Source organism: Sinocyclocheilus rhinocerous, unplaced genomic scaffold, assembly GCF_001515625.1.
Source record: "Sinocyclocheilus rhinocerous isolate Xijiao unplaced genomic scaffold, SAMN03320098_v1.1 scaffold3784, whole genome shotgun sequence".
Lineage (NCBI taxonomy): Eukaryota > Metazoa > Chordata > Actinopteri > Cypriniformes > Cyprinidae > Sinocyclocheilus > Sinocyclocheilus rhinocerous.
In genome coordinates, this window is record NW_015626425.1 from 55915 (window position 1) to 79825 (window position 23911).

General features: G+C 36.9%; 1 protein-coding gene across 1 annotated transcript in view; it reads right to left on the reverse strand.

The window, feature by feature from the left end:
* Positions 1-5217: 5217 nt before the first annotated feature.
* LOC107715568 (acyl-CoA dehydrogenase family member 11-like) overlaps positions 5218-23911 on the reverse strand; it is a 35150-nt gene continuing 16456 nt past the window's right edge. Inside the window, exons 2-7 of the mRNA XM_016521715.1 lie at positions 13796-13881; positions 13416-13487; positions 12806-12960; positions 12346-12462; positions 8014-8123; positions 5218-5752 (exon numbers count right to left, since the gene is read on the reverse strand). Coding sequence (XP_016377201.1) covers positions 5638-5752; positions 8014-8123; positions 12346-12462; positions 12806-12960; positions 13416-13487; positions 13796-13881 — 655 coding nt within the window. The 3' untranslated portion in view covers positions 5218-5637. The remainder of the gene's footprint in view (positions 5753-8013; positions 8124-12345; positions 12463-12805; positions 12961-13415; positions 13488-13795; positions 13882-23911) is intronic.

Consider the following 23911-nt stretch of genomic DNA (forward strand, 5'->3'; position numbering starts at 1 on the left):
GTAGGCTTTTATACATATGTAAACATTATTTAATTACCATTATAACTAGCTATCTCACAAATTTTTGCTCACTCGGTGTTTTTTTATTTTACAGTAGGTTAATTTTGTTGCAGTAGCACGAGATATTTAACTTTATTTTATTTTTTTTACCAATTATCCAAATAATGTTTAGTCCTAGAAAGCTATTATTATCAGAACATGTGGCATAACATAGCGGTTAGCAGATCAATTAACGAGAGGGCAGCGTTACCAGAGTTGCCCATATTCCACACCATGTTACAACACAGTACGGCTATTGCAGACAGAAACAATTCCCTGGTTGGGAAACACTGGTCTAACTATCCATAACACACTAGAAACCACACAGAACACCCTAGCAACCTAAGAGGTTTCTAATACAAACTACAATGTTTGTGTGTTTGTGTATGACAGAGACACATGGGAAGCAAGGCCTTTCAAAAGAAAAATTTAAACTCTGGAAGCTGACAAACCAGTGTTCCTGGCAGTCTCTTCAGCTCTGGAACTGGAGGTTAGCCATGCCATGTCCTCTATGCCCTCTGAGGTTTAACTCAGTGTGTACGTGTAAGCGTGCATACATCCCCTGTGTGTTGTTTATTTAACAGCTTTGAATTTCTTTCAGTCAAACTGTATGGGATATTATGAGCATGTCTTTTCTTGTATAAGAACATGGTAACTTCAAAGCATCCTCACTATGTTTCTCAGAGGCTGGAATGTTATTATTATGTGACCACAGAAGGAAGATTTTTCCCAAACAGCCTCACAAATTCCTCTGTCAACTCTTTTAGAAAAGTTTGGAGCAAGAGTTATAACAAAGTTTCTCTGCATTTTGTTCTCGAAACATTGTTACCATTAACTGACACTGTATCTTTTTGCTAAATAGTATGTATGATACAATTGTGTATATGTCCTCTAAGATATATATTTTTTATTTATTTATATCGGTTGCAAGCTTTTGGGTTTTGCTTGAGTATGTCTGAGGTTTCCCTGCTATGTGGACAAAGGCGGATATGTGTGTGTACGCGTATGTGTGTGTGTGTGGTTGGCATGGTCTTTTCTCTCTCATCTGGTCTCCATTACGACTGGGAGTATAAAATTACTGCACTGAGAGAGAGAGCTCCACAGAGCCGACAGTCTCTTAACACGCTAACACACTCGTGCAGCTATTGCCATGGTGCTGTGGGTCTTTTTGCTCTGTCTGCAGGGATGTCTGCTCACACATGCTCTGGACTGCACGGGCAGGAGTGTGGACTGTGTCAACACACAGGTTACAGAGGTCAAGGTAAGCGCTGTAGCTTCTGGTTTCAGATCTTTCATGATTAAAAAACGTTATATGTTCCATTTGAGATGTAAAAGAATTGTGGCTTGCTTAAAGTACATTTAATCTTAGCTACAACCTTTCAGTGGTACTTGTACAGTTGTTTAGGCTTTGGGCAATTTTTGTGTAATTACACATTTATAAAAAATGTATTACATAGTGACAGTACAATTACACACTACATCAAAATACAATTGTGCATAAGATAATCTGAGAAATCACTGAACTCACTATAAGAAACAAGACTCAAATTTGTAGTTTGTGGTCTACACAGGACTACAGTAAGAGCCCTGGAATGCTAAACAACAATTTTCCATTCCAGCTTGGTTTTACGTCACAATGGCAAAGCAATAGAATAGGGCAATTATACTGGCCATAAGGCATTATGTATGTGTATTTTTAGACATTAAAGGAGGTAGTAAAGACACTGACCAGATGTGTTTGAGGAGTCAGAACCACAGAGACAGATGGCATTCCACTCTTTGCTACTGTGGAGTCTGAAGAGCTGACTCAATGGTCTGTCAACTCAAAATATCCTGAAAGGAACAAATGTCTCCAACTTTCCGTGGAATTTCAATGTGCCAGGGCGCTATTTGACTTTCCACTTACTAAGTTTCCCATATCCTCAGTCTCATGTCCAGAGTTAACATATAGATGTGAATACACACACCTGTATGTGAACTATCACACAAATTAAAAAGTACTTTCTAAGATTGCACTTCAGCTTTGGTGGATTCTGACCTGGTTCTGGCATAGTTCAATGGGATATGGAAAACAACAGTTACTTTTTCTTGGTTTTCTGAAATGGTAATTTCTAGGAAACTATCTGCTGAACTCTGCTAGATGTGGCTGGTTAAAAAAGCAGACAAACACCATGAACACTGCACTTCTTTGATGACTAATTTGTTTTAAATTAATATAGTATTCAACACAATGAGGTGTAAAGGGAGGGATGAAATAGAGGAAAGAGTAGGAGTGCTGAGAGTGATTAATCTTATTAATCTAGATATTACTACTTTTAGTGGCTTCAAAACTAAATGGTGGCTCCGTCAAGGAGACATATATTAATTACAAAGCACATATAATGGTACAAGTGCTCTGAAAGGCAATATGTTTTAGAGTGGGCAATTATCAGAGCTTTATTAGTTTATATATTACCAAATATATTAGTTTATTAGCTCTCTGGTAATATACAGACTCCAGAGAAAGGTAATTAAATAAACTACACAGGTCATTGTGAATTATTCTCTGAACAAATAATCTCCAAAGTCTTATTTATGTATGTATGTATGTATGTATTTATTTATTTATTTCCAACTGTGGAGGCCAGATCAACACTTCATCTCTAATTTGAAATTAGTTTGAATCAATAAATTGCTATAAAAATAATACATATCCCAATAATAATCCTCTTTCATGTACTTTCATAGGTTAAAGATGAGCCCTTATCTTCTCTGGTGAGTCTCTGTCACATTTGATCAATTTAAATTGCTGAATTAAAGTATGAATTATTTTAAAAACAGTAAAAAAAAAAATCTGAGCCAAAAAGTAGGCAGATTATGTATGGGTCTGATCTGCAAATCTGCCAACATCTATTTCTCTTTTTTCAGATGAGGGCTCGAAGACAAACTCAACTCACTCAGCGGCCTGGATCTTATTCAGTCAAAGGATCTCCTAACACACTCATCCAGGTGAGAGAATGCATTCATGTAACACAGTAACACTTCTATACACTGGACAAAAACAGAAACAAAATAAAAATAAACGCTCACATACTTTCTGTTCTGTGCTTTAGACTGACAGGTCGAGGCGACATTTGACTGCTAGTAAAAAAAAGTCCCACAGATCTCGCATCGGCTCTTACTCACTTCTTTCCCATAACCACGCAACCAACCCACTGCAGGTGTGTATCCACAATCAAAATATCATCAACACAAATAATCAAAGTGATAGTCTAACACAAATTAGACTTAAAAGGCCATTAGTAGTGCAATTTATCAAAATGGTATATAAATAAAGGTTCCAAAAGGGGGCTTTTCACAGTTATTTCCATTTATGGGACCATAAATGCCAATAAAGAACTTTTATTTTTAAGAGCGCACCATGGTATTATTTTCTAATACCACTGTACTATCTTGCTGCTACAGTACAGTATGTTTTCAAAAAGGCTTAAAAAATAAAATAAGAAACTGGATCTCCATGACAGGTCGTAAGTGTTCATAGACACTTTGAGGGTGTGTCCCATCCCAAAGTGGCTGCATTAAAGGTGAGTTATCTTAAACATATACATTATCTGACAATTTGGTGTCAAATGTTGGAACTACAGCTCTATTTCTATTTTAGTCTGTGAAGAAGAGATCCAGAAGAAGTGCACCCAAGAGAAAGAAGAACGCAAGGAATAACACATGCTCATGAGAGGCTCTTTGAAGCACTTAAGCTGTACTTCCTGTTAACGTTCTAGCTCATTTACTTAAAGAGTGCCATGAGATCACACAGACTCTGTGCAGATAATGTGATCACAATTAATGACAATAACTGGACAGTCCCACATTTAATTATCTAACATAAACAAAAATGACTTAAATATAAACATATATATACAGCATACTAAGCTTTGAAATATGCATACTACTCCTTTAGAAAAAAGATTATAGTTGAATTATCTTTTGCTAATATGATTCTGAACAATGTTGTACTAAGTCAGTGGTCGCCAACCCGTCGATCACGATCGACTGGTAGATCTTTATCACTGTCCCAGTAGATCCCGAAAATAACAGTAAAATAAGTACAAAAATGCATTACATTTCTGGGGTTATATTAATGTATCACTGAAGGGTCACTAATTAAAATACTAAGTAGCTAAAAGGCCTCAAATTTGAAGCACAATCTGGGATGTCTTTTTCTATCAATTCTTCAATAGGTAGATCTTGTCTTTCATAAAGGCCGAGGTCAGGGATCTTGGGCCTAAAAAGGTTGGTGACCATTGTACTAAGTTATATAAGTCTCTATACACCGCTTGAACAAATATATCTTTTGTAGATTTATGATTAAATAAACTTTAATTTGAATGGTCTGAACTACTTCACATAAAACAGATTAAATGAAATAGCATTTTAATCATTAAACATTTCATAACGTTTAATATCTAAAAAAGTCGGTTCACTGACTGTCTGAGGCATATTGCACATGCTGGAAAGCACTTTCTAGATCTGGCAAGCACTAATCTGATTGGCTGGTTTCTAAGAGTCGGTGTGCACAGCTTATTTTATCAGTCAGCCTGGAAACAAATCTGTGGTTTATAGCTTTAGATGTTAGTCAAACAATGGTTTCCTATCTCAGTGGGCGAATTTTGGCCAAATGCACGGCAAAGTGGAGCAGACTTGTCTGGTTGTGCAAGACCAGCCAGTATGCTTGCAGACTGCCAGAGCACTTTGGCACAGAGATCGGTGATGCCCATTTAGAGAGGAAACACTCAGAAGTTGTCTATAGCTACAGAAGGCCCATTGTTGTCTGTGTGTGCATGTGTTTAAGAAACCAAAATCCCAGCCCACCTGTGCATAGAGTCGTTCCAGTTTTGAAGGAGGGACTGACAAAATGCACTGGCCCAATGCCTGAGTAATCCAACCGACATACACACACACACACACACACACACACACAAGTGCATTTATAAACACCAGATTTTAGGAAGTCTAAATAAGACGTGATGATGTGGAGTGGAAACTCTGGGTGGTAGCCATGACATGGAGACACGGAGAGCTACAACATTTCAGCACACACATTTTTCGCACCTGTCTGCTTAAGTCTGACGAAAACTGAAATTGCCCATGTGTGAGAGAGGAAGAGAAAAGTTAGTTAACAAAAAAAAAAAAACAGTAATATATGAACTGTGCTCTATAATGTGCTGTATTCTCATTTAGAAAACAGGTACATTTGATTACAGAATTAAAATTAAAAGGAAAACATTATACATTAATTTACATAGATTAATATTGATCTACATTAAATTTAATTTGTAAGGCAGATGCTGGTGTTAAAGTACAGTCAGTCAATTAAGGGTATGCCTTAAATTTTTCATACATTTTCTTTCTATTATTTACATACTTGTGATATCCCATAATGCATTTCTCATTATTCATTTTAGATTAGCAGCTGGAAATCTTCGAGTATGATTCATCGCTTATTTCTGTTTCTTTCACTAGGTCATCTGAGATGAGCTGTTTTTCTAAGACAGACAGAGAGCCTTTAGAAGTTTTCAGGAAATAATTGGGAAGTTATGTGTCTGGCTGATTTGAGGTGAATCAGAGTTTAGCTTGGGCTCGTCTCCGTTGGTCTCTGAGCTCAAGGAGAGCAATGGAGGACAAATGAACCTCATCAGGTCCATCAGCTATGCGTAGTGTCCGTGCATAAGCATACCTATATGAACATATAAGCACACAAAAATGTTTTTAATATGTCATCCCAGCACTAAAATCCTTTAAAAATTCTCAAATAGATGTAAAATATCATATAGATGCAAAATAAATGTTTGTTCATGGCATTAAAAAATAATTAAAAATAGTAATAATAATAATAATAATTAGGTTATTTACAATTATTATACAGCACATCTATAATAATAATATGATTTACTATTAACAAATGATATATTACTAATTCTAGTATAATTGTTATTTACAATTATCATACATCACCTCAATAAGAATTAGATGATGAAATAAACAGCTTTTATTATTATTTTTATTAATAATAATTTTACTACACTAATACTAGTTATTAATACTAGTATATTATTACTAGTTCTCAATACTGTATATTCATGCACCATGGCACTTAAATGGTACAGTATATATATCTTTGAAATACAATAATTCGTGTATCATTCGTTCACTCATTTTTTTATTTAATATTGAAAGTAAAAAATGAGAAAACGGCTTCTTTTTCATTCCCCTTTTCCTGTGTTATAAGCCGGACTTTGGACGCTTTCACTTTCGAATTCGCGATCTTGGTGTCACATTTTACAAGAAAAGCTAATTGTCTGTTTTGCTTATATTTATACACCTTTCACTTTATAAGACTAAAACAAAAGATTGATTCATTGTTATTTTTAATTAAAAAGCACAACAACAATAAAACAGTAGGCTATAATGACAAACTAGCTTACATAACGATTATTAACAAAAACGAACCACCGTCTTCCATAATTTGCTCACTGCAGAACACAAGATCCAGGGGGCGTGGTTGGATCCAGATCCAACTCCTCCCACCGTACACATACCAAAACCTACCCGTCTCCACCCCCTGATCCCTAATCCCACCCATCTCCACCCCTAAGCCTACCAATCTCCACCCCTTAGATGTGGATCCAACCACGCCCCCTGGATCTTGTGTTCTGCAGTGAGGGGCTACTAAAGGTGCGCGCCGCACGCGGTAAAAATGATGCAAATATTCAGTAGCCCTTCACTGCAGAACACAAGATCCAGGGGGCGTGGTTGGATCCACATCTAGGGGGTGGAGATTGGTAGGTTTAGGTATATGTAAGGTGGGAGGAGCTGGATCTGGATCCAACCACGCGCCCTGGATCTTGTGTTCTGCAGTGAGGACCATCTCCGCACCTTCGCGCTTGTGCTGACACGGCAAGTAGCCTATAAACCAGGCTCTACACCTGAAGCATTCGCACTGCAAGCGCCTCTCTTCACGTGATCAGTGAAATCTGACTCCTGCTACAGTGTGCCTGTAGCTTTATAAAAAAAAGCCTTATTTTTATGCATTTTTTCGTTACAAAAAAATAAATAAATACACATGCGGCTAATCACAAGGGAGGACAGACTAGGATCATACCATTATGTGAAAGAAGGGAGGGGGACACACGCTCTGAAGATAGCGAGTGTAGTGGTACAGGCCAGGTACACAGAGCGACAGAGAGACGGGGGAGCCGGATTTAAACGCAAGCGCGTTGGTTAAGGTAGGAAGACACTGCAATTTGTTGCAACATCGGTCCGCTCAGAGAGAGTTTTTTCAAAAGCAGGACAAATAATCACAGAGAGGAGAAATCGCAGCAGCAGATCCAACCTGAGGCATCTGATATTTCTGAATGCCAACCTGCACTAAAGACTAAAGTGTTATTATTAAAGTGTTATTAAAATGTTAAATAATAGTATCTGTGTATTTTTTGTAACGAAAAAAAAGCATAAAAATAAGGCTTTTATGAAAACACTGAATAAAAAATTGCTTACCAACACACAAACCATTCACAATTGCTAAATTGGGCTAAAATAGAAGGCTTAGAGTGATACTAAATAAAGAGCCATTTGGGAGCCGAGCCAAAAGAGACGAATCTTTGGAAAAAGCCGAACTTCCCATCACTAAGCTGCTGACCAATCAGCAGAAAGGGGCATTTAATTCCCGCCCACCTGTCGAAATCTAAAACTGAAAAAAATTAAGCTGAATTCTTGTTTTTAGTTTTTTGGGAAAAAAAATGAAAAAGGAGCCGTTTACAAGCATTGTTCTTTGTATTTTATGGTAATATGGTATTGTCACTATAAAGAAATAATTTAAAAATAATTTAAAAACTCAAACTCATTCAACTCTTACATTCAGCAAGTACTGTATAATGTACACAAGCTATCAGGAAAAAATATACAAAAAAATACAGAAACTAAAAATAGTTTTCTCACATTTCTGCTAGTGGGAAGTCATCAGACACTCCGGCACCCCCATAAACCTGAATGGCACAGTCCACCACCTTACTCGCCATCCTGCCTGCTGCCACCTTTATCATAGCGATCTAATGAAGAAAAAATATTTAGACAAGATGTTCAGTAAACGTGGGTGGCAGATGTGTGTGTGTGTGTTTGTTTTGGTTACGTCCTTCATTTGAGAGAGGTCTAATGAAAAAGCGCCACACTGGGATCTTACAGGCATCAGCATCCCCACAGGTACATGCAGTAATAGCTAATAAGATTCCATTTCACTATTGTAATATTCAGATGTTTCATACAATTATAGATTTGTGTGGATCTGGTATGCATCCAATAAGGCATTTAATTTTAAATACACAAACATAAGAAGATAAATTTGAGATTTGCAATCATGTTTGCCCATCTGCTGGAGGACCGGGCCTCATTACAATCACCAATCTCCTGGACATGTGCATAATGTGGGTATGATTCAGAAACAGGCCGAACACAGTGTGTATGTATACACTTTTAAAACCTCCTCAGCAGGAGAAGTGCTTAAGGTGTGTGGCTTTTCTCCAAACCCACAATATGAAGCAAACACAAGGTGTTGGTTCAGCAATGAAGAAACAGCAGGGAGGCTAACATTAATAGAATTGCTGCAAGAATCTGATTCCTCCATATTTTTTTTGTGGAAGCCTGATGCTGTGTTACCATGACTACAGCCAGCGGGACATGGAGCCTTGCTATTCTGGCTGACCCTAGGGAACTGCATTGTGGGTAAAAGGCCCCTACCACAGCTGGAATGGAACACAATAGACGGTGATAAGTATGTGTAATTGGAGAGAGTTCAGGGCTAGAAGGAGGATTTGGAAAAAGGCATGTGTGTGTGTGTGTGTGTGTGTGTGTTTATTAATGAACAATCATTTTTCATTATTGAAGTAAATAAAGATGTTTACAGACCCAATGGATTTTTTTTTTTTTTTTTACTTCCTACTGAAACAGTTTTTTTTTTTTTATAGCCAAATGGTTACATCAAGACCAGGCCCCGGCCCCCACATGACGAATGTTAAAGTGAATGTTAATTATTTAAACCATTAATGAATTATTAATTGGAGGAGCATGGGCGCTTTCTAAATGCATAAAGTTGTGTTTGATTTGTGATTCACAATCAGACGGCTGATTACGGTCATAGCAGTTTCTCCAGGGCGGCTACATGAGGTCTGATGATGACAGCTAATTCACAATTAAACAGGGTTTAACAGGTTGCTTGAACATGAAACTCTTTTCATGTAATTTTAATGCTATAGTGTATTGTGTCATGTTTATCAAAATAAAACCGATAAAAAAAAAGGAGAGTTAACACACAAAAGATAGGCATTTCTGTCATTATTCTTAAAAGTAATGTAAATTATGTTTGCAACAGCTGTAGGTTTTTGGAGTGGCCTGGATGACTGTGAGACTCCTGGCTTTTTGTCCCAGACCGGCATGAACTATTTTGTGAATATTTGTAAATATTTGTGGCTTAAAACAGCTGGAAAATTGAAAGTGTACTGCAGTTCTATGGATGTTTTGCCATTCAGGTAGGGTTAATAAAGTTAACTAAAAGTATTAAAAACATTTCTGTTAATTGAAATAAAGCTGAAGTCCATATAGTCCAAAATATATGCAATTCTATGAATGGAGAAAAACTGAATAAAAACATATATATAAAATGAATAAATAGCTAAAAAAAGATTTTAGCTATGTTTATCTGTATTTATAATATATGGGGGGGGGGGTTGTCTCTCAAAAATGCTATTTTATATTGTATTTTTAACCATGCAGCAAATGTTTTAAAATATCTTTAAAAATTTACTATAAATTAGCCAGCTTTTTATATGAGCACATGGGTGCATCCGTGTCTGCTTTGTCATTGTGCATTATAAGTAGTGGCGCCCCCTCATGGGATTGAAATGCCCTCCCAGTTTTGTCATCCTGGCGCAGGGCCGGGCCTGATCACAACCATGGAAATGTTTTTTTGTTTTGTTTTTTTTACTTTCTCGGTGCTCTGTTCATTTTGTCAACTTTTTGGGGTACATTAACACTGGTGTTTTAAAACTTTTTAATGTCAAAGTACGTAGCTCCTAAAGGGACAAAGTGATGGGAATAAATTAAATGAGGAAAAATTAGATTTCAATGATTTTGAGTTTCATGTAGGTAAACCTTTGTAAGCAAATGTAAAATAGAATAATATGGTGATAGAAATTATATGAGGTTGGGGGGAAAACTATATTTCAATACTTTTGTGATCAAATGCTAAATTTCTCTAGGGAAAGCAATACTGTTCAGAAGGAGGAGTGGAACAGTTTTGCAAACAAATGTAGTTGAAGGAACACATGTTTTGTCAGCGAATGCAAAAGCATAAAAAAAAAAAAGATTGGTAAAGATTACAACAATGGTTAATAAACATTTAAGAAGTTCAAGGCCCAAATTAGAGACATCAGATGAATAACTGAATCAGATGGACAATTAATTGAAAATGCAAATAGTAATTAACAATCACCACCCATGTGGGTGGGGTTCACAACTCCAAAGTAAAAAAACTGATCTAATGGACAGGAAAAACCCCTATAGAAAGCAGGAAAGCTTTAAAGTTTCATTAAGACCAAAAGTTTGTTCAGTTTTAACCTGAAAGATCCAGCGGATTTCCCATTGTAGTAGTCTTTGATCAGTGTCAGAATATCTACGAGATGAATGAATTCGGTCAGTTTCACAAACAGCTAAAGTTTGTACAGGGTGATTTGCATCCTGAAAGTGTCTAGCTACTGGAGATTTTAAATCACCCCTACATATAGAACTATGATGCTCAATTTGGGTACAAAGTTGTCTCTTTGTTTTACCAATGTATTGTAGCCCGCATGGACAAGTCAAGATGTGAACAACATTAGCAGAACTGCAAGTGATAAAACTAGTTATTCTATGTTGTTTTTTCGTAGCAAAACTATTAAATGTGTTAACTTTCTTAAAATTGCAACAAGAATAACAATATCAACAAGAATAACAATGTCTGCAGGGGGGAAAAAAAACCTTTAGGGTCTTCCAGAGGCTTGACCCATCCACCCACTGGCACATCACAATCTGCATGTACCAAACGATCTTTAAAAGTTCGTCCTATAGAGTAAACAAAAAGTGCTAAATCGTTAAAAATATTTTTTTTCAACATGGTCAACTGATAACACATGCCAATGCTTTGAGGTAATATTTTTATTTCATCACCGAAAGGACTAAATGTGGTACAACAAATGATATTTATTACTGTGTCTTGAAACTTTCCTAACTGAAGGATCAAAAGAATGTGCTCTCTCCGAATTCATTCATCTCATAGGTATTCCAAGAAAGCCTAGTATGTGCAGATGCACAGTTTTGTTAGTGCACTTTAGTTTTTTGTTGCAACTTCCATGTAAATCTTCGGTAATACATTTTTGTTCGAAGGACCTTGAACTTTGCATATTGTCTGGTGTGCGGATTCCCTTTTGCTTTTTGTATTTTTTCCATTGATTGAATCTACGCACCCAATTATATCTTCTATTTTGCTCAATTGCCGCAGAATTTTTTTTCTTATTAATATCTTATGGACACACATGAAATTGAAAAGCTCTGAAAACAATATTTCAGTCTGTTCAAAGATTCCTTTGCATCCCCTTTCAGACACCTGAACCCCAGGTTTAAAGCCCTTGCAGTAACATTAAGAAAGTGGTTCTTAAAGTGTGGGGCACGGCCACCAGGGGAGCCTCACATTTAGGTTTTACAGGGAGGAGTAACCAAAAAATTTAAGAACCACTGCATTAAGATAACCTTAATAATATATTAACTTTTTAAATTTCATGCATCAACAAGACTCTTTCCCAATTTTACATGTTCAGTGATATTCCTGTTTATTGTGCTATAATGTTATTATCACACTCTAATTAGGCTCATCTATCAGTGTGTCAAAATTCAGAGAGCTTCTACTGCTCTCTGGGGTTAACATATCACTCCCACAGACACATCTGTTGACACAAAGTGACAGAAAGAGAGGGGATGAGTTCTGAGATGAACTGCAGGAGTGTCTATTTGGTGTGTGTGTGTGTGTGCTTATGAGGTCATTCTGTCAGAGTTGATTTCTGAACATCTTCCATCATCTATTGGAGTGTCAGTTCATGCAATAGGTAGGAATGACTGAGATCTTTAACAGAGACAGGCAAACAGACAGAAGGGGGTGAGTAAGACAGACATTTGATGTGTCAAGATTATTTCACTTGCAATTCACAAAATCAAAGAAAAATAAGAATTAAAATAACAATATTTTACCTGTTTCCTTGCAGCCTTGTTGCCCTGTGTGTCCAATGTGTGAGCAGCATGTAGTGTTAACAAACGTGACTGCGAAATGGCGATTCGACACTCAGCTATCCAATGAGCTACCACCTCCTACAATGCAATGCAAACCGCATTATTGCACATTACCAACAACAAACTGACTATATTGCATACTTTAAATCAAACCAAAACAAAACTACAGGATTGATGCATGAGGTACAAATACACCAGTTGCAATGAAACGCTTTTCCACTGGGTGTCAGTAATGCGCTGTTTACTCTGAGATAAAGAGTAAATTTCAGAAGATTTCTCTAGCAATTTTTATTGGCCTGGCTTTTCTAATGATAACAACGGGTTGTACAAAAAAATATATAAATAAAAATTCTGCCTTCATAAAAAATTGATCCAAGGTTGCACACAACAAACAGCACATAAATCGTATATGTCTACATACGTGTTGGTAAAGCCTCTTTCCAAAAGCTTGTCTATGGGCTGCGCGTTGGCATAGCAACTCCAGTGCCCACTCTGCCAGCCCCACAGCCCTCATGCAGTGATGAAGTCTACCTGGTCCCAGCCGCCCCTGAGCAATCTCAAAGCCCCGCCCTTCACCTATAACCAACCAATCAGAAAGCAAACAATTAATCTAACTAATGAATCAGTGAATCAAATGCCAACCAGGCATTAATCAGACTGATTATATAATTATATATCAAGCATAATTCTCTGTATGGCAAACTGACCAAGTCATTTTAATAAAAAAACAAAAACAAAAGACAGTGAATACCCACAAGGTAAATTCATTTTGTTATGTACCTCCTTTGAATGCTTTAAGCAAAATCAATTATGGTTAAATAAATGAATTTAAATGAATTTCTAGTATTCCACTAAATCAATCAATCAATAATTTCTGATTTCACCCCTGTGAATAAGTGTCCGAGGCACTAAAGTTATTTAAGTTTTTGTGGGCTCATTAGTCTGCAGAAAGTGTACACACACATACAGTAGGTGAGTACATGCACCAACAAACAGACACACACACACAGATTATGATAAATGAATCTCACCAAGAAGAATGTTGGAAGCAGGAACCCTCACATTGTCAAAGTGGATCTCAAAATGGCCACCATGGATTGCATCTACACAGATAAAAACATCTCACTCTATAGTAAAAGCAAGGGAACCCTCAGAGGGCCCACAATACACACAATCTTCAATATGCGTTGCATCATACTGAAAATGATAAGGAGGTGGAAAGACAGAAGTGGAAACACAGAGAGAATCAAACAGAGGATGATGAGAGAGTGAGTGTTGTGATATGGGTGTGGAGCGATAGTGAGACACAAGTTAAAGCACAGACATGAAAATGGATCAGCAAAGAGTGAACCTGAGGTGAGGATCTGATAAGCTTCATGTGGCAAGGTAGATTGTGTTACTCAGAACTCACCGTCCTGACCGAAAACGGTAAGCGGTCTTATCTTCTTTACTCCTGGTGTGTTCAGAGGGACCAGGATCATGCTGTGCAGCCCATGCCTGAAAAACATTTGCACATGTACACACACATTTACTATATTAATGAAATGTTGGGGGGAAAACACTCCTGAATGAACAGTCAACAACATTTCACAGTGATCTTGTTACACATACTATTTAATTAAGTGTATATTATAATGTGTATACAGGAAAATTATGATTTCTCAGGACTCTCAGGGTAAAAATAGTTAAGAAACAACATTTATAAAACTTGTCTCCTGTGAGATATTTTCATTAAATATGAAGTTGAAGCCATTTTAGTTTCATAAACTTGGATTCAAATGAAACGCAAAATCAGGAAAAGTCCACCCTCTCTCTCTTTTCAGCTGCCAAGGTCACTGATCACTGCAGGGAGAAAGCACTAATAGACAGACAGAAGACAGGAAGAGATGATTCTGAACAAAGAAGCGCTAACGGCATGATGGAGAAGAGAAGCAGAGAGCCGGATACTTAAGAAAACAGAGCAAAAACAAGAGTTTCAACATTGGTAATGGCAACACTATTAAATAAAATAATTCAAAACCACACATTTGTTGTGTTGGTATGTATTGTGTAAACACTCAACACACTACTATATATAAATAATGTGAAAAGATGACAGAAAAATATATACAGTACATATGTATTCAGGGGTGTCAACAAGCTTGGACCCCTCTGTGGCCCCCTAAATTTGTAATCACATCGCCTGAAACAATTTTTAATGAAACTAAATGTAATGCATGGTTTGGCCCATGGTGGTGGTAATGAAAAGAGTAATTTACTGTGCCATATAACCTTTCAAACTCTGCATAAAATAAATTATTCAAAGACCAATGCAGAGAAGTGATACTGCACAAAGAGAGTGCAGCATGCCAGTAGTAGCAATGGCCATTCAAGAATGATTAGTCACTCTGTCTGCATTTGCACAGAGAGTTTTAAAATGCAGACAGTAATGGTTCACACTACATAAACATATGACAACATGGCAAACAATCATGGCAAACTTTGGTAAACTTTTTTAAAGGACGTGACGTGTGGCTATGTATGGTGTGCTCTGCATTTAACCCATCCAAGTGCACTCAGACACAGCAGTGAATAGTGAACAAACACACACACACACCATAAACACACACCCGGAGCAGTGGGCAGTCATTATTGCTGCGGCACCCGGGGAGCAGTTGGGGATTCGGTGCCTTGCTCAAAGATCTCACCTTAGTCGTGATATTGAAGGTGGAATAGACCGCTGGTCATTCACTCCCTCCACCTACTATCCCTGCCGGTACAGAGACTCAAACCCACGACCTTTGGTTTACATTATTATTAGTAGTAGTAGTAGTATTTAATGAGAAATAGCTTAATCAGGGCAGTACACACACAAAAAAAAACACACAACATGCAATTTTTATTATCTTTCTTGTTTTGTTAAAATTAACATTTGGCAGATTCGGCAGAGATGTAAACTTTTGACCACAACTGTGAATTGAACATGCACAATACTTTTACATATAAATAACTTTTCCTAAGTTGAAATGTGCTACTTGTAAAATTAAGCAACAGAGTGTTTTTATCAGTTTGTTTTGTGTTTACATGGCATATGTCAACTTTTCAGATGCAAAAAAGAAATACAGTATATACTGTATTTTATATACAGCTATGGAAAAAAATTAAGAGACCACTGCAAAACTATCAGTTTCAGTGGTTTTACTATTTATTGGTATGTATTTGAGTAAAATGAAATTTTTTTTGTTTTATTCTATAAACTACTGACAACATTTCTCCCAAATTCCAAATAACCATATTGTCATTTAGAGCAATTATTTGCAGAAAATGCCAACTGGTCCAAATAACCTCAAATAATGCAAAGATAACAAGTTCATATTCGTTTTAAACAACGCAATATTAATGTTTTAACTTAGGAAGAGTTCAGAAACCAATATTTGGCGGAATAAACCTGATTTTTAATCACAGCTTTCATTCGTCTTGGTATGCTCTTCTTCACCAGTCTTGTGATTTGACATGTGGCCAGGTATGGTTACCCATACTAGGAATTAGTGCTCTGCATTTATCCACCGCCCTGTCAGTTTATTGCTGTCTTCATGCCACTCCTGGTGCAAACATTCAAGCAGCTCGGCTTTGTGTGATGGCTTGTGACCATCCATCTTCCTATTGAAGTTTTCAATGGGGTTTAGGTCTGGAGATTGGGCTGGCCATGATAGGGTCTTGATCTGCTGGTCCTCCATCCACACCTTGATTGAGTATTGTCCTGCTGAAAAAAAACAATCCTCAGAGTTGGGGACCACTGTCAGAGCAGAGGGAAGCAAGTTTTCTTCCAGGACAACCTTGTACGTGGCTTGATTCATGTGCCCTTCACAAGGACTTCACCCCAGCTGCCGTTTGCTATTCTTTTTGTAGGTCACTTGATGTCATTCTACGGTTGTTGAGTGACATTTAAATTATTTGGTGGTCATACATGCATGCCATACATGTAGAGATACTGATTCAATGGTCCCTTATTTCAGTCCCTTCCAGAGCTGTACAGTATATACACAGTATATACATATATTTACATCACCTTATCTGTCTTAAATGACCCCACCACAGACGCCTTTTTAAGTGCATTTTTACTATCTGCAAAATCAGATGCAGCTGTCCAATTGTACCATGCCTTTTGCTGTGTGGTCTGGTCTGAATCTGCTGCATTTAGCAGAGATTTCAGATCAGTCGAGATACTGACCAGCAAATATTCATTTAAGAAAGTGGTTCTCAAAGTGTGGTACTCAGGCTTCCTCTAGTGGTACGCAGAGGAATCACTAAATTAAATATAAATTAATGTTAAAACACAATACATTTTAATTTAATCTTTATTTGAGTAAAGTTTTTTTTTTTTTACATTTAAGTACAGTACATTTTTTATTTAACTTTTAGGTACAACACATTTTAATGTAATCTTTTTTTAAAGTTTTTTTAAGGTTTGTAAGCACTGTGCAGTGTTAATGTTCAAACTGTGTATTTACAATGTTAAAGTGGCTGACAACAATAAATATTCTTATTAGGAATAAAACTGCCGCATTTTTTAACTGTGCAGAGCTGTAGCTGAATAGGTAGGCCTGCTACGCTACTGTATTTTAATGTTGGTCATTATGGTGGTACTTGGAGAGCCAAATGTTTTCTGAGGTGGTACTCGGTATAAAAAGTTTGAGAACCACTGATTTAAGAGATCTCATCTTAAGCTGTACTGAAAATAATACAGCTTTTGAGAAAATAGGAAAGAAAACAAAACTATTAAACAGAAAAATGAAATTTGGCAGCATGTGTTGACAAACACAGAAGGAAAATGTTAATAAGGAAAAATTAACCAGTATGCCTGCTCTAATCTCAGAGGTTTTGAGAGAAATGAAAACAAAACATGAAAGAAAACAAGTAGATCAAGGTTTGATTAAATATTTACTGAACTCTGTCAAAGAGACAAAATATAAACAGCAGCACAAGCAGTCAGTCTCTTAGTTTAACTGCTCATTTGTCATTTTGCAGACATATTTATCTAAACCATCTTACAGTACACTTAACCTCAGGGTCACATGGGCTGTTGCTGTAATAATGGTCTTACTGAAAAGCACATTAATGATTGCTTGATTTAAATCTACAACAGCATTTTAAACTCGACTGACAAAGCCATTGGCAAATGGGTTAGCAATTGGCCATTTTTTATGCAATTTATTTGTTTAATTTAAAATTAAAATATAAGATAAAATAAAACTGAAATTTCCGTCAAAACATACACACTTGTGCATGCCTCATGTATATATGTCACATGCTAGAACAAACTTCAAGTGCTGCATCACACACACGTCACGCATACACAAGTTTCTGTTTGTATGTGAATAAAAGCCTAAATTAAATCTGCTAATCATGTAAGGCAATCACACTTCTTCAGAAGACCTTAATCCACTCGAAGCACATGGATTTGTTATGCAGCCTTTATACTCTTGAGTGAACTATCTCTTAAATGTATTATTTTGTTATAGCTAACATAATTTTTAAAACTAAAAATTATGTTTTGTTTTTGTTAGTTGTTTGTTATTTTTTGTTAGTTTTGTCTATTTACAGTTCAAAAGTTTTTTTTTAAAGAAATGAATACTTTTAGGCATTAAATTGATCAAAAGTGGCAGTCAATACCTACATTGTTACAAAAATGTATATATTTAAATAAATGTCATTCTATTAAACTTTCTATTCATAAAAGAGCAGCACTTTGCCATCACAAGACTAATATTTCATAATATTACTGTTTTTACTGTACTTTTGATTAACATTTACATTTAGTCGTTTAGCAGACGCTTTTATCCAAAGTGACTTACAAATGAGGACAACAGAAGCAATCAAGACCAACAAAAGAGCCATAATACATAAGTGCTGTAACAAGTCTTGGTTAGTCTAACACTAGCTAGTACACGTAGCAAACTTTGCACAGCCATTGAAGAGGAGTGGACCAACATTCCACAGGCCACAATCAACAACCTGATCAACTCTATGCGAAGGAGATGATGAAGGCAAATGGTGGTCACACCAGATACTAACTGGTTTTCGGACCCACCACAGAGCCTGACCCCAAGCAAAAGCCAAAGGTCATTTTCATCCCGAAGCCCAATCACTACAAAAAGTGTTCTAGTGACAAGACTCACTAAATCGTCCATCCCTGTGGGGCTGTTACTGGAGTTTGAGGGGATGCAATGAAGCCCTGCCCACACATACTATTGTTCCTGTTGTTTCCTGAGTGTTTAATTGGATTAATTAAAGACTGTTTTTGTTGTATGTCCTGCGTTGTGTGATTGCTACAGTCACAAAGCCTGACACAGGCATGGTTAATTTCATAAACACAATTAGCAATGTTACAGAGTCAATACCAGTCAATAAAAGACTGATAGGGGAAATAAGCCCACTCAAGCTATTCAATTAAATAATTATATTGGCACAGGTGCAGTACATGGTCTTTATTCCTTTCCTCTTGTAAAAACAAGTTAAATGTGTTTTCTTAAAGTCAACCAATAAACAAGTAAACAACAGAATACAAACAAATACTAATGCAACAACCAGTATACAAAAGAATAAGAAAACTGCATGCACACAACAAACAAGCATGCAACCAAATACAAAGGATGAACATAAACAAAATATAAAACCAAGCAAAAATTATGTACACAATGCAAGCAAGATGAAAGAAACTAGATACAAAACAAAATACAAAACAAAAAGCATGCAAGATAATTGCATGCACATTACATGGAACGTTTGAGGTGAAAGTGAATTAAATAAAGATGGCAGAACAGTTAGAGTGGATGAAAAAGAAGAGGAGTTGCTGACTCAGTTGGAAAAGGAGATTGGTAAATAACCACTACACTGGGATAAATTGCATGAGTTGCTGTCAATGTTATCAATGAAGGAGGAAAATTTGGTGGATCTTCATAGAAACATCATAGAAAACGAAACTCCCACTGACAATTTGGAGAGGGAGAAAGATAGCATGCTGGATTACCAGGACCGCATTACTATGTAGAAATCCCATGCAATGAGACTGATGGAGAGATAGGTCGAACAAGAAATGGGTAAAGACATGTCAATGCAAACCACTACAGACTGCCAGAAACACAGTTTGTCAGACTACCCAAATTAGTTATTGACAAATAAGCAAATGGCAGGAGCTTTGGAGTCAGTATGAAGCCGCTATTCATAATAATGCAGCGCTGTGTAAGAAGAAAAAAACTTTCTTATTTGAGAACATACCCAGCTGATGCAGCAGCAAATGCAGTATCAAGGCTCACAGACAGTTATTACAACACAGCCATTGGATTGTTACAGAATAGATTTGGAATGAAGTATATTGTCATCAGTGCTCACATATCAAAATTGCTTGATTTGACTCCTGTAAAGAGATCGTCAGACATAAAGGCCCTGAGTGACACAGGACACAGGACGCAACAGCTAAAGTCTGTCTACACTAGACGCGACAAAGCTACTGTTAAAAATCATTTGAACTTTGTGTCAGTACGTCATAAATAGAATGCAGTTTACAGCAGTTTACTGTCGGGGATTTGTCGTGTCGCGCGGCATCCAGTGTAGATAGCATCACTGATTATAATGGATTCTATAGAATTTTGTTGCGCCGCTCGCGTCCGGTGTAGACGTTTATATAATGAGTGTGAAATTCATATTCAGAGTTTGGAATCTGTGTGTTCCATGTGACATTTATGTCAGTCTTTTGTGTTCACTGTTATTCCAGTTGATGCCAGAGGACATTGATTTAGCCTATACTTGTCAATTTGGACTCTGGTGGTGAATGGAAAGTGCTTGAGCTTATTCAGTTTCTACAAAATGGAGTGCAAAGCAGAGAAAGAGCACTGCAACTTACTAGATCAGAAAGCTCAATAAAGGACAGGCTGTTAACAAATAGATCTTTCACCAAATCTGAATAGACTCATGAGCCAAGGCTCAAAAAATGTAATCTGCAGCTGCCCTGCACATTGCTAGTTATGCTCCCAAGGCTTGTGTATATTGTGAGAATCTGAATCATAATCCTGAAAATTGCTCTGAATATTCAGTGTCTGCTAGAAAAGACAAGCTGAAAAAATTGGGAAATGTTTTGTTTGTTTGGGACCTAAACATTCATCAAAGTTTTGTAGGGTAAAGGGAATTTCCTGTGCTAAGGGTGGATGTAAGCATCACTTGTCCATCTGTGAGCAAAATGACAAGCAGTCTAATATTAACAATGACAGTGCAGAAGATAGAGACACTAGCTCTGAAGCTGTTGTGCCATTGGTGTCAAGCACTGTAAACCAAGGGCTGATGGGTAAACGACTGTGCTGCTTCAAACTGTGAAACCGTGGATAGAGGGTTCTGCAGGTAGAAAATAAGTACATTGCTTGTTGGATGGAGGCAGTCAAAGAAGTATTGAGCTAGAGAGTTTAGTGAATAGAGGGAAGCTGAAACTTCACACTTATGGAGCAGGGTGTCCTGTAATTACAGAACGCAACATTGTGAAGTTGACACTTGAAAGTGTATGGAATACGATTCAAATAATAGAAATCACAGCAATTGGAACTCTTCAAGTCTGTACTGCTGTCATAAAAGTTCCTGGAGAACATGTGCAAAAGAAGCTCAAAGCTAAGGGTCTGCAACTGACAGATTTTTTTCTCTGAGGACACTAATGATTCTGAACTTTCAGACTACTACTGGCAAGTGGTATCAGGTAGAGTCGAAAGATTAACTGAATCTCTTGTAATTCTGGAAAGTATTTTTGAACGGGCTGTACAAGAACCAATTCCCATGTCTACTGTAACAGACACAGCATGCAAATTTGTTTAGAAGATGTACAGATTTCGAAACAGTTGTATTCCTTTTGGGAAGTAGAGTCTTTTGGCATACTGAACAAGACAGCTAAAAGTCCAGAAGAAATAGAAGCTGTACAACATTTTAACCAGACAGTAACTTTTACAGATGGACGTTATCAGGTTGAGTTACCCTGGAAACCAAATAAACCAGAACTTCAAATAACTTCAGGGTGGCTAAGAAAAGGTTTGAAAAGCTGCAGAGAAAACTAAAAGCTGATGTAACATTTTACATAGAATACAGAGATGTAATAGTATTTACAGCAAGTAATTTGTGAAAATGTTCCAGTCACTGACTTGGAAGCAAAGAAAGACCATGCTGTGCTTAGAGAAGACAAAACAACAACTAAACTAAGGGTAGTGTTTGACGCATCCTCACACGAGGAGGGTTGTCCATCACTAAACGACTGCTTGCTCACTGGACCAAACTTGAATCCTGATTTGTTAGATGTGCTTATCAAGTTACAATTGAAAAAAATTGCATTCACTGCTGACATCACCAAAGCGTTATTGCAGATTGCTCTGGCAGAAAAAGAAAAGGATGCTGTCAGGTTTCTGTGGTTACATGGTCCTCCAACTGATGACTGAGCTGTGCATTATGCGAATGTGTATAGTTGTTTCAGAGTTTCCCCAAGTCCATTCCTATTAGCCGCAACTAATAGACATCACATTCAACAAATGGAGTCAGAACAGCCTAAGGCTTTGGAAGCCTTAAACGGATAGTTCACCCAAAAATGAAAATTCTGTAATTAATTACTCACCCTTATGTCATTCCAAACCCGTAAGACATCTTCAGTTCATCTTCAGAAGATATTTTTGATGAAATCTGAGAGCTTTCTGACCCTGCATAGACAGGGTGCGATTTGTGAACAAACCAGAGGGGGGTATTTGTGATATTATTTTTTCTATCACAAATAACATTTTTATGGTAAATATTCTGATTTGACCTTGAGATTAGATAGTTTTGATATTTGACCACTATTTATGATAATACTTGGTTACAATGACACTAATAGTTATTATTTCTGCCAGGAATGCAAAATCAGTCGGGAGTTAATGATATTTTGAATAGAATAATGAGACACTGTACATATTCAATCGCATTTGCTTCCATTTATCTTTGATCAGTGCTTCGCTACACAACATACAAACTTTTACTCCAAAAGTGTGCACATTATGTATTCACATGTTTACTTCATATTTCATTAAATAGAATAGAACAGCTTGCACATATAACAGTCAGCAGAAGTGATAAAAAAGTGTTTATAATGTTTTAAATATGGATATTTTTCATACAAAAATGCATTGGTCCGCTAAAGGAGGCCTTTATTCAACCTTTTGGACTGTTGAACAAAAACACCCACCTACTCCCATTCTAATGCTTGGAAGAACCAGGATAATTTTTAATATAATTCCGATTGGATTCAACTGAAAGAAGAAAGTCACATACACCTAGGATGCTTTGAGGGTGAGTAAAACATGGGCTAATTTTCATTTTTGGATGAACTAACCCTTTAATTACTCTCTGCCGATCCATCAGTCAATATTGCATGATCATAATTCCCACATTACGGTGACGGTAAACAGCTGCGTTCTGTCTCATAATATATTTATGTGTCAGTTTATTATATACAATATCTGTAAAATATACAATATTTTCTTTGCGCACAAGTAAAAATATTCTAATTTAATGATGTCCTAATTTTAATGATGTCTTTACTATGTTTCTGGGTCTGGGAACATTTCAGTTACATTGCTGTCTATGTAAAGTCAGAAAGCTCTCGGATTTCATCAAAAATATCTTAATTTGTTTTCCAAAGATAAACAAAAGTCTTACGGTAATTTACAGGAACTACAATGGAGCAAAATCTAGTATTGGATAGCAGTGGAAATATGCAAAAAGTATTAGGTTTAGTACAGAGTGATGACTTTAGCAACCCCCGGTTGTTTGATTTCAAGCAACTGTTGAGTATTTTTGAGGGGAAGGGCAACACCAAGAGAAATGTGTTGCAAACATCATCCCGCATCTTTGATCCTATTGGGTTCCTGACTCCCTTCATTGTTAAGGTCCTTGCACGAGTCCGAAATGTTTGTCCAAAATTTTTGCACGTTAAAAAATAAATATGACCTCACAATGTATCAATCAAATCGAAAATGTTGCCCGTCATAAAAAAATTTGGATCCAACCTAATGTTTGAACTAGGGATATCGGTATCGGGCCCGATACTGAGCTCCTGTACTCGTAATCGTACTCGTTAAAATGCCCCGATACCAAACGCCGATGCCACACAGCATGTGGTAAGTGCCATATTCAGACAAAGAAACACAGACAACAGACAGCAGAATGGAGTTATTAGAGATTAAAGATGTCTACGAAGTATATGTATGCAATGAATATAAAACATTCAGTATTAATGCCTGTATAGCTGATTTGCGCCAGCTGATGAGCAAAGCACGCTGAGTGGATTGAGCGAGCGGCGGCGCAGATGCGCGAGCTTGTCGAGTGAATATCCCTTTCTCACAGACATCACTGGAAACTTTGTAGTTCGGTCGGATATGTCAAAAACAAGTAAGTAAAACAATGCACAAGTTACTTCATGGTAGGGAGGGAGAGAGAGAGAGAGAAACATAGGCGTAGCTTGACGTTTGAGTTTGGGGGGGCCAAACCG